The sequence below is a fragment of the Myotis myotis genome, unplaced genomic scaffold (assembly GCF_014108235.1).
Source record: "Myotis myotis isolate mMyoMyo1 unplaced genomic scaffold, mMyoMyo1.p scaffold_m19_p_5, whole genome shotgun sequence".
Taxonomy (NCBI): domain Eukaryota; kingdom Metazoa; phylum Chordata; class Mammalia; order Chiroptera; family Vespertilionidae; genus Myotis; species Myotis myotis.
The window spans coordinates 29,800,907-29,812,361 of NW_023416357.1; the positions used below are offsets into that span (position 1 = coordinate 29,800,907).

Consider the following 11,455-nt stretch of genomic DNA (forward strand, 5'->3'; position numbering starts at 1 on the left):
GGACTTTGCTCTAAGACAGTGGTTCTCAACCCTCCTAATGCCGCGCCCCTTTAAAACAGTTCCTCATGGTGTGGTGACCCCCAATTTCATTGTTACAAATTGAATAATAATTAAAGCATAGTGATTAATCACAAAAACAATATGTAATTATATATGTGTTCCGATGGTCTTAGGCGACCCCTGAGAAAGGGTCGTTCAACCCCCAAAGGGGTCACGACCCACAGTTTGAGAACCGCTGCTCTAAGATGCAAGGACTCAGGCCAGGATGGATGGCTTAACCACCTGTGAGGAAGTCAGAGGTGGCTTCTACCTTTAAAGCTCCCTCTCACCCTGAGACTGAATGATGACTGGCACATATATTTGAGTTTATTTTCATTGCTCCAATTACAAAGTAGCTTCTTGTATTTTCAAATAGAGATGAACTTACAAGAGCGATATTCTTCTCCAATTTATTTTTAAGCACATTTGTTTTTACTGACATAGGGCAATTTAGTTTTTTCCTTCAGAAAATGAATTAAAAAGAACAAAATTCCTCTGCTTCAATTTAATTTTTTAAATGGCAAAATCATATTTTAACAAAGAATTAAGTCACTGAAATAATTTTAGATATAGGTAATTAGATATCTATAATATAGATATAGGTAACAGTACCAATAAGAACGATACATTTTGTAATACAAAGTTAGAACAGTGAGATTCCCTAAGTACTTATTCGGATGTTCATGTTAAATAAAGAAACACACTTAGCCCTAACCAGTTTGGCTCAGTGGATAGAGTGTCGGCCTGCGGACTCAAGGGTCCCAGGTTTGGTTCTGGTCAAGGGCATGTGGGGAGTGTGCAGGAGGCAGCTGATCAATGTTTCTCTCTCATCAATGTTTCTGACTCTCTATCCCTCTCCCTTCCTCTCTGTAAAAAATCAATAAAATATATTAAGAAAAAAAGAAACACACTTAAAAAGGGGCAGCTACTATAATGAAATCTTTAACAAATGATTACACTGTCTCCCTGTGGAAAATAGTAACACTAACTTTTGTATTTAAATCTGATTGTAGAATTTGGAGAGTCCAATTGTAATCCAATTTCTGCCTTTAGATAAAACTAATTTTGTGCCACTTACTAATTAATTTTTTTTTAAGAGAACCATCAAACATTTTCTAACAGGGCAGCATGACGAATAGGGAAATCTACCTAAGGTATAACTAAAAGGAACACTCAGACCTTTTAATAGTATAGTGACTGAATTAGGAGGTAAATGGGAGAGCAAAGAAAGGAGAAGAGTAGAGATACTGATATCATCAATCTAGCAAAGTGGGGGAAATCCTCAACTAATAGAACCTACAAATGATGAACAAGAAACTCATTTGCAAGTATAATCTATACAATTACAAAAGAAGCCAACAGAGGATCTGAAAAGTGATTTCATAACTATACTGGGAGAGCTGAGACTGTGGTTTAAGTAAACTAAATCCTTACCAGCAAAAGTCCATGTCTAAAATGGATAAAAATGCACCTGCATGTTAGCTAGAGAAAAGGAGGTAAATACCAAGAGTCAATACCAGAAACAATTCAGAATTGATTCCACTGGGGAACAGGTCTGTGGAAAGGGGTGGTGGGGGTGGTGTGTCTTACTCCTTTTCATTTATAAAGCCTTCTGCACTCATTGACTTTTTCTTTTTTTTAACAACTAACTATGTGTAATTATTTTCATTAAAAATTCAAAAACAGGATGCTTAAAATACAGCTGACAAGGTTATAATATAGTTCACAAGGTTACTGAGCACAGGCTGCCAGCTGTGGGTCCTGGCTCAGATGAGCCAGATTTCACATATTACACACACAGATGTAATATTTCACATATTACATCAGAGTCCTCATTAACCCCACAGAGAAACTGAATCTATCCAGGGTACCTGAGCTTTGGACTTGGGTCTGCCCCGCTAACTCCAGATCCTGTACTTTCCCTCCTATCTAAGGACCCTTGGGGGGGGAAAAAATCTCTGGAACTCCAAAGTAAGATGAATACCCAGGTTATATATAAAAGCCAAACCATAATTATTCAAGTGAATCAGGAAAAACATTACACGGGACACAAAACTCTATGGGATTGGCACTCTTTTACACCAAGGAAAAAAAAAAAGTAATTTTAGACACACCATTAAAACATATTCAGAACAATAAATGCAAAGAAAATAAGTTAGCTTAGATAGGACAAGGGTCTCCAAGTCTGGGCAGTTCTAATTGTGTCAGTCCATTAGGACAACTGGAAAGGAAATAAAGGCAAAACAGATTTGATAATTCTGTAATGTGAAAGCATCTGTAAATATTAAATGGCTTGGAAACACCACAGAATTGTACAAAATGAGATAAAGAAAACTTCTCTGTGGACTTGATTCAAATTATCCTCATCATCTACTTTCCATGGATATGTCTCAGTTGGCATCATAAATTTCTCTTTCTTTTGTTCTGTCAAATTGATGCTTTTGTTCTTGCCAGTCTTAATCTCTAATAAATACATTGCTTGAGGGCAGAATTAATTTCCATAGGAAAACCTATCTTCATCACGGCGATCTTTTATAGGCCTACCTGATTCAATTTTACTATCTCTATGTTGCCATCATGTTTACAACTACCTAAACACGGGAGAGTGGTGAAGATTCAAGGAGAAAATGAAGGTAAGTAAAGTGCTGGCAGCTAATTGGTGACTTCAAAAAACATCACTTCCAATCAATACCAAAGATTTACACACACTGACCTCTTGTGCTTAGAACCTCACCCACTTTCAGCTATAAGCTGGAGCCAGAATTCTAGCCCAGCCTGGATAAAGAACAGCTTTTGTTTTCATAAACTGACACAGGATAGGTGATGAGTGAAGGAAATTCCACAGGCTGGAGGGTCTTAGTCTGCACAAGGAATGCAAGGGTTCAGGACAGACACTTTAGCCCTTTTTCAATCACCACTAGTTACCAATCTGCCATTTCACCTAAGAAGAAGCACAAGCCTGCTCATGTTTGGCCGACTAAAAATACTCCACAGACTATGAACTTCACTTGGACTCCCCACCTGTATTTTAGAGCCCAAAATGGGGGGTGGGGGGTGCCTCTGGTCAGTAAGCACGTTGCAAGTATTTAAAATATTTTTGGCCCTGGCCGGTTCTCCAGTGGTTAGCGCATAGGCCCTGGGACCAAAGGGTCGCAGGGTTCAAGTCTCAGTCAAGGGCACGTACCCCCGCGGGCCCATCGGGGGTGGGGTGTGGGGTGAAAATGTTTCTCTCTCTCTCCCCCTCCTCCCTTCCCGTCACTCTGTAAAATAAAATAAAATGCTTTCTGGTGTTGGCAGGATAGAATGAATGGTTGACTAAACCCTCTCATATTTAACGTCATTTTTTTAGTATATACCTTTCAAGAAGACAACTGCAGGTATAATTACAGACATACGTCATGTCAACACTGTTAAATGCCTTGGTTCCTACTGGAACTTTTACACTGAAGTTAAATTACTAAGTAGGTGGGTGAACAAATTAATTTAAAAGAACCAACAACTAAATGCTCTAAATTTAGTGTGCTTGCAGAATGCATGAAAGATGGACTCTGAGGATGGACTTGCAAAGACCACGTCTGACAAACCCGGCACGGAGAGCAGCGGAAGGGACCCTCTGCAGGTCAGCCGTACGGACCCGGCAGGCTGAGCCATGTCCTTCCCGACCCTCCTCCGCAGGTAGCGCAGGAACACGAACGCCCGGCGTCCTCTCCCAAATGCGGCTCTGCAGTCAGTGTGTCCACATTCTTCGTCCAATTTTCAAACGTGTGCACAAAGGCCACGACACAAAACCCAAAACGAAGGGCCTAAACTTACTTGCCAGGCTTCGGTGTGGACACACAACTGCGCTTTCTCGAAAGGGGCCCCGATTTTTTGCAAACGGTTGCAAGGCAAGCCGAGGTGCGGCTGTTAGACAAGCGTTCCACCTCACCCCGCCTTGGGCGGCAAAGACGGGGCCGGCGGGGAGCACGGGCTCGAACCCCACCGGGGCCTCGGCTGCAACATCGCCCCACTGAGGGGCTGCGGGGATCAGTCCGGACTGTAGGCAGTGCCCCGCCCCGCCGGCGCCTCCGGCCAAACGCAAGGTCCCGCCTCCACCCCAGTTCCACAGGCCTTTGGGGATTCCGAGGCCTGGGGCACCGGCAGGCCGCTACCTGCCGGCGTGACCTTGGGCAGGCCCGCCTCCTCTCCAAGTGCGGGGTGCGGAGGCCAGGAGACCTTGGCCCAAGGGGCATCCACACCCCGGACAGAAGGGGATCCCGAGAAGGCTCGCGGGAGCATATGACCTTCACGGGGACGCGGCCCGGCCGGCTTCATAAAAAGTCCAGCTGCCGCCCTGATGGTGTCCGACCCTCTCGGGGGAGCCCCACGGGTCCTACCCGCTCCAGTCCGCAGGCCGTCCCCAGCCCGTGCAGATCAGAGACGGGGGCGCGGGGTTCCAGCCTCTGCTCCACCCTGGCCTGCGGGGACCATTTGCACAGACCTCGGCCCCGCCCGCCCGAGCCCAGACGGACCGGGCCCGGCCCGCGGTATTGACTCACCGTCCCGGTCAGAGCCAGGCGTCTGGGGCGCAGCAGCCTCGACGCAACTCGGAGCCCCGACATGTCCAACTACCGCTGCGCAGTCTCACCAGTCCCCGCGATCAGCCGCGCCAGTAGCGCCTGCGCAAGTCGCCGCGCCCGGGGTCGAAGCGGGAGGACATTGCGCCTGCGCACCACGCTGCCCCCGGGGTCCGGGCTGGAAGAGAAACTGCGCCTGCGCACCTGGCGGGGACCCGGGGCGGGGGCTTGTGTAGGGGCACCGCGCCTGCGCAGAGAAGACTCGTGGACCCTGCTGTACTGAAGTTCCTCGTTCGGCGCTCCCGGTTAGGGGGTAGGTTATGGGTTCCGCGCGCTCGGGAAGCTGGAGGCTGGGCTGTGTGCGGGGGCGGACCGAGTCTCTCCTGTGGAAGCCCCCTTGGTGAGCGGGTTGAAGACCCGACCGGGGTCCGGTTCGGCTCCGGGTTTAGGTGCTTTTACGCACTCGCCTGATGTCACCAGCGGTCCAGATGATGTTTGTTTTTTGTTCTGTTGTGAGATGTCTGAGACCTTTTGTGGAAGGAGGTGGCGGGGGAATAATAATAGCATACTCAGAAGTAGTATGGTCATCATCCCGCTTTTCACATAACTTTGGATTACTATTAAGATCTTTTTGGGGCGCAGTTGTGTGCAACGTAATTTTGAATTATTTTGAGTAAGTTTACAAGCGACCGTTCCAATTTTATTGACATTTAGGTTGTTTCCAAATTTTTGCTACTAGTAAATAAGGCCATGAAGAATATATTTGTGCCTAACCTGTGTCTATATGTAGGACTACGTTGCTTTTATTCGAATCACGTTTCCTCAGGCCACAGGCCCGAAGGAATGAACACTGCATTTCCCACATGTTCTTTAAAGTCATGCAGTTCAGTATAACTTTTTTATTCCATGTTACCATAAACTTAACTTGAAGTCATGAGCCATATCTTTTGGCACCTCTTTATTGCCAATTAGAATTTAGGTTTTTAGGTGTTAAACAAGGGCTTATTGAAAAAACCCACTAAGATTTTTCAAAATCGAGTTGAACTTTTTCCTTAACTATCCTTTGACTATTTCTTTTGTCATCAGTCTATGATTTGTCACTGGCAGTCAACATAGAAACAGGCCGAAAGCCCTCATGACTGTATTTTGTGAAAATGCCCAACCTAGTGTAGGCACTCAGTGACGTGCCAAATGCATATTAACCAGCCTGGTGATGCAGAGAAACCAGCTTCCGGCAGAAAGGTCTGCCAGCTGCTGGGCTTCAGCCCTCAATGCCTGTCACCTTTCCTAAAGCAGCCAGTGTTTTGACACCTTCCTATTTACATGTCTTAATGTACCACCATAATTTTAAACATTTTTAACTATGGCACTTTCCTCCTTCTGCTCGTTATTTCAGTTATTGAGACATGTCTGTCCCCAACAATACTGTGAGCTGCTTTTATCTGAGGTCTTACTGCTTTCTTCTTTTGACCCTACAGGATTCAGTGATGTGCAGCACATACATAGTCCGAATAAAATTTTCTGGAAGAAAAAAAAAGGATGCCTATGAGCCAAGTAGATGATAAAATTGTGACAGATGTGTTTTATTCCTTTTGTATGGTTAATGGTTTTATTGTTTACTTCAGGTATATCTTCATGAATAACTTAAATGACCCCCCAAATTGGAATATCCGGCCCAATTACAGGGATGATGGGGGTGATGGAAGCAAATGGAATTATGCCCTGTTGGTTCCCATGTTGGGATTGGCTGCTTTTCGTAAGTCACAATTTTCCTGAGCTGGATTTTCTGGGCTGATGGTGTGGAGTCTAAAGACCTGGGGCTTTGAGACCTGACAAATGCAAGTGTATGCCAAAAGTTTGATCCCAAATGGTGTGTCTTGGGAAAATTACTCTCTGAGCCTCAGTTTCCTTGTCCATGGGAGGTAGCAAATCCGAATTACTTGATGTGTTGTGAGGGTTAAATATGACAAGATATTTAAGAGCATTTTGTGTGGCGTGGGTATTAATAACCGTTGTCTTCCTTTCAAAGGCTTTATTGCTCTGAAGCGGGTTCCCTTGCTTCAGTTGCCCTCATAAAGACTGGAGGTAGGGAAGGTAAATGGGCCAAAAAAACAAAAGCCCACACAGCAGCTGTGGATGTCTGCTTAATGTTTAGCAGTCAGTCTCTGGCAAACTTCATCTGTGGAACCTGCTCACCTGGCCAGAAGTTCTCTCTGGTTTGAAGTAACTTTGCACCATTTTGGGGAAGTTACCTGTCACCAATCAGTTGTAATTATCACTACATGATAAATTGATATTTAGAAGTTGGTTTTATATTTTGTCATATCCAGTGGTTCTGCATTGGCATTAAGAATATGAGAAAATGGCCTAGCCAGTTTGGCTCAGTGGATAGAGCGTCGGCCTGCGAACTGAAAGGTCCCAAGTTCGATTCAGGTCAAGGGCACATGCCCGGGTTGTGGGCTCCATCCCCAGTGGGGGACTTGCAGGAGGCAGCCAATTCATGATTCTCTCTCATCATGGATGTTTCTATCTCTCTCTCCCTCTTCTTTCCTTTCTGAAATCAATAAAAATATGTATAGATTAAAAAAGAATATGAGAAAATGAATATCCAAATAAAAGAAAAGCAAAAGCTTCCCTCTATTAGCAGTGATACTTTTTATGGAGAGGCTTTATTACAAGCCTGGATTTCTCGGGTTCACGAGCTGGCATAGAGGAAGTGGAGGTTGACAGGAGTAGAGTTTATCAACATCATTTATCTGCCTTTACTTTTAAACTATTCTAGGGGTCTAGTTAACACCCTTATATTGCAATATAATTTCTCAACCATGTAATTACACTTTGGAGAATCCTTATAAGAATGCTCTGATCACATTACCTAAGCAAGACAACCAAGAAGAAAAAATAAAATATTCCTCAACCCTTCTCAGGGACAGAAAGCATCATTTCAAAAGTCCCAGAGCAAGAAGTTCAAAAGTAAAGGTTTTTCTGAAAAGCTATAAAAGCTAGAGGTGAGTCTGAAGAACAAATGGAAAATGAATGTCCCTTCAGGGCTTCTTCCAGTTTCAAAACTAATTATTACATTAGCATTAGTAATTGTAACTTTAAACCTTTCAATTCACTCACCAAGTTCATCATCCTAGCCACAGGCAACAGGTAGTCTTTCCAAGCGTTAAGTAGTGTTTTGCAGGATGGCAGGCTGGTGAACTTCTAAATTTCAACGCCTTAGGGCTGGATTTAGTCTCATGGAGAAGCAGGCACAGTGCAGATCACTGAGTCATAAAAACCACCTAATTTTGTCAGCTTTCATGAAAGTCAGTCCATGTTTAGTTTTTTAGAAAGTGCCAAAATGTTTTCCAGAGTGGCTGTACCATCTTACGTTCTCACCAGCCGAGTGTGAGTGATCCGGTTTCTTGGCATCCTCGCCAGCATTTGGTGTGGTCACTTGTTTTTGCTTCACCCATTCTTGTAGGTGTGTAGTGATAGTCCACTGGGATTTTAATTTGCATTTCACTAACGGCCAGTGATGTGGAGCATCTTTTCATCGCTTACTTGCCATCAGTGTATCCTCTTCCATGGAAGGTCCGTTCCTGTCTTTCAGCCATTTCCTAATTGGATACTTATTTAATATTGACTTTTTAAAAAAATATATTTTTTATTGATTTTTTACAGAGAGGAAGGGAGAGGGATAGTTAGAAACAGTGATGAGAGAGAAACATCGATCAGCCGCCTCCTGCATGCCACCCACTGGGGATGTGCCCGCAACCAAGGTACATGCCTTTGACCGGAATCGAACCTGGGACCCTTGAGTCCGCAGGCCGACGCTCTATCCACTGAGCCAAACTGGTTAGGGCTAATACTGACTTTTGAGTTTTTATTATATTCTAGATTCTAGTACTTTGTTGGATCTCTGGTTTGCAGACATCTTCTTCCAGTATGTAGCTTGTCTTCTCAGCCTCTTAATGGAGTATTTCACAGAGAAAAAGTTTTAATTTTGATGAAGTCCAGTTTATTAACTTTTCTTTTATGGGTCATACTTGCCAAGTCTGAGAACTCTTGCTTAGCCCTAGATCCTAAAGATTCTCTCCTATATATTTCCTAAAGTTTTAGTTTTACATTTTACAAAAAAAAAGAAAAGAAGAAGAAGGATTAACTCAAATCAATTGGTTACCTCCTGCCCTTGCCCTGAGGGATCTAGCCTGCAATGTTCTTGACCGGAATCAAACCCAGGACCCTTCAGTCTATGGCCAGCACTCTATCCACTGAGCCAAATGGGCTGGGGCTACTGATTATCTTTTTCTAAGTCAATTTGAGATCTTCCTGATTCTTGGTATGAAGAGTGATTTTCTATTGAAACCTGAGCATCTTGGATATTATGTTATGAGAGTGGTTTTCATTCACACCTTTTTGCCTGGCTTCTTGGGTAGTGCTCTGGTAGAAGAAGGGTGGTGCTGCCTCCTTATTTTCAGGTTGGCATGGAAGTCAGGCTCACCACCCGGACTCTAGCCCATTGACACCATGTCTTGACATTGAACTTCTCACTCCACCTTACTTTTATGTACCCCTGTCATAACAATCAAACATCTGGGGCTTCAGCTATTTACTAGTGATGACCAGTCAAAGCTGACACATTTTAAAATTTACTTTAACCTGGCCAACAATATTTGAAGTATACCCATATTTATTTTTTTCAACAAATAACCTATATTAATTTTTAAACCTTGCCAATAGTACCTGGGGGCCCTGTGGCTAGAGTAGAGAGCGAAAGAAAGCAGTGGGTTTTTCTTGGCCATGGAAAATTAGGAGACTGAAAGGGGGACTCCCTACTTTCAGCCTGTCATACTCATCTTTTGGGAGCCCTTATCTGATTTAAGAACTTGGCTTATTATATAGTTTCATACAAAGTGGTATATTTTTGTAACTCTCAGGGCGTAAGAGTTTATTGAAGTCATGTCTTAGCTGCTTTATGTTTTCTTTAAAGATTACAGAACTTCAGCTCTGGGTTTTCATTACGTGTGTTTGTCTCCCTCGATTTACTCATGTCAGGTTGGATTTGGTCTAGGGAGTCCCAAAAAGAAATAGAAAAAGAGCGAGAAGCATACCGTCAGAGGACGGCTGCTTTCCAGCGGGATCTTGAAGCCAAGTACCATGCCATGATCTCAGAGAACCGACGTGCCGTTGCTCAGTTGTCTTTGGAACTTGAAAAGGAGCAAAACAGAACGACTAGTTATCGAGAAGCCCTTATCGTTCAGGGACGCAAATTGGTGGAAGAAAAGAAGCTTTTGGAACAGGAACGGGCTCAGGTCATGAAAGAAAAGCGGCAGTTGCAGCCCTTGAGAAGTGCGTATCTGAGCTGCCTGGAAAAGGAGGAAGACTGGCAGAGGAGGGCCCAGCTGCTGCTGAAAGAGTTTGAAGGCGCTCTTTCAGAAAGACAGAGTATCTACTGCAGCCTGGTTCTCCCTCGCAGCAAGCGGCTGGAAATAGAGAAGAACTTACTGGTCCGAGCATCCACTGACCCAGTTGCTGCTGACCTAGAAATGGCAGCTGGCTTGACCGACATATTTAAGCATGATACCTACTGTGGTGATGTCTGGAACACCAACAAACGCCAAAATGGGAGACTCATGTGGCTCTATCTCAAATACTGGGAACTAATTGTCGAACTGAGAAAGTTTAAGAAATTAGAGAAAGCCATACTAGAAGAGTAAGACAAGAATGAAATGAAACTTCTTTTAATGACTCAGGTCAGACTGTCATTGTGACATTCTGGGTTATCCGATGGTTTCTTTTTTCCCTTCCTTCCGTGCTACCTGTGTGTGGCCACATGCACTGAGGGGCCTTGCAGCCTGCACCTTTGAGCGGTACAACAGCCCTCAGCAGACACGGGGTTTCCTCCCCATCCCCACAGTTATTCAGGAGGGAGTTTCTCAGAAGCAGTCTTTCAGCTATCAGCATTTTATTTAGCGGAGAGTATAACCTCATATCTTAGCTTTAGGGTAAAATTGTTTTTAGGAAAGCGAAATACAATAGTGATCCCCACTATAAGAAATTTCCTGTCTGCTCTTATCACTCCCTAAATAAATACTGTTTTTCCCTCGAATCATTTATCTTCTAAAATTACATTTAGAAGTTGTCAGGTAGTGGATTAGAACTGCCTAACAGATGATAATAGGAAAATACTAATATTGTCAAGGTTTTGTATTGTTTTAAAGATCTCTCACCAAAGGGAAAGGGGGTTTCTTGTATCCAGTTGATACCCTAGTGAATGTTTGGAATTTGACGTGTGTCTGTATTCATTAGATATTGTTGACTAGTGGTGACATATAATAAAAGATACCTGCAATTTAAGAAATATCACTTGTGTAGTTTTTTTACTCTTTACAAAATGTTTTTACATAAATCATCTCTATTTTTGCCACGGACTAATAGGTAGGCAGGCACTCATGGCCCTGTTGTTCACAAAGCATCCTTTAGTTTGATATGAGTCATCCTTTGCTATGCTTTACACGTCACTCAAGTAATCCTATCCCCGATCCTGTGCAGTAATGTTACTGCCCCCCGAGACCACCCGTAGGTTTGATGACTCAGCACAGAGCTATGCTTATAGCTAAGACTGAGTACATGGAAAGGACACAAAGGGCACGCAGGCGAAGTGAGATCAGGTGTAACCCCCACGTGAGTTGTTGCCAACCAGGGAACCAGGGATGCTCCTTAGAGTCAGCACCCAGGGATTCTGTTGAGGGTTGATCACATAGGCACCCTCTGCCTGGCATGGCACGTACCCAACAAATTCCACACTCCCACAAGGAAGTGTTCAGTCCAAACTGTACAAAATTTAGGCACAGTGAGCACTCTTACTAGTT

At 43.9% G+C, this 11,455-nt stretch overlaps 2 protein-coding genes across 4 annotated transcripts in view; one reads left to right on the forward strand and one right to left on the reverse strand.

Moving 5' to 3' along the window:
• Nucleotides 1-4,716, reverse strand: part of SDHA (succinate dehydrogenase complex flavoprotein subunit A) — a 28,043-nt gene extending 23,327 nt beyond the window's left edge. Inside the window, exon 1 of the mRNA XM_036308495.1 lies at nt 4,578-4,716. Coding sequence (XP_036164388.1) covers nt 4,578-4,640 — 63 coding nt within the window. The 5' untranslated portion in view covers nt 4,641-4,716. The remainder of the gene's footprint in view (nt 1-4,577) is intronic.
• Nucleotides 4,717-4,771: 55 nt separating this feature from the next.
• Nucleotides 4,772-10,944, forward strand: CCDC127 (coiled-coil domain containing 127). Of its 3 annotated transcripts, none has more exons than XM_036308497.1 (3): nt 4,772-4,908; nt 6,074-6,351; nt 9,639-10,944. In XM_036308497.1, the coding sequence occupies exons 2-3, from the start codon at nt 6,135-6,137 to the stop codon at nt 10,298-10,300; spliced, it is 879 nt and encodes a 292-aa protein (XP_036164390.1). In that variant the 5' UTR covers nt 4,772-4,908; nt 6,074-6,134; the 3' UTR covers nt 10,301-10,944. The 3 variants fall into 3 exon arrangements, with proteins under 3 accessions (XP_036164390.1, XP_036164392.1, XP_036164391.1); XM_036308499.1 differs by having other exon boundaries at nt 6,074-6,220; XM_036308498.1 differs by having other exon boundaries at nt 4,774-4,908; nt 6,221-6,351.
• The last annotated feature ends 511 nt before the right edge of the window (nt 10,945-11,455 follow it).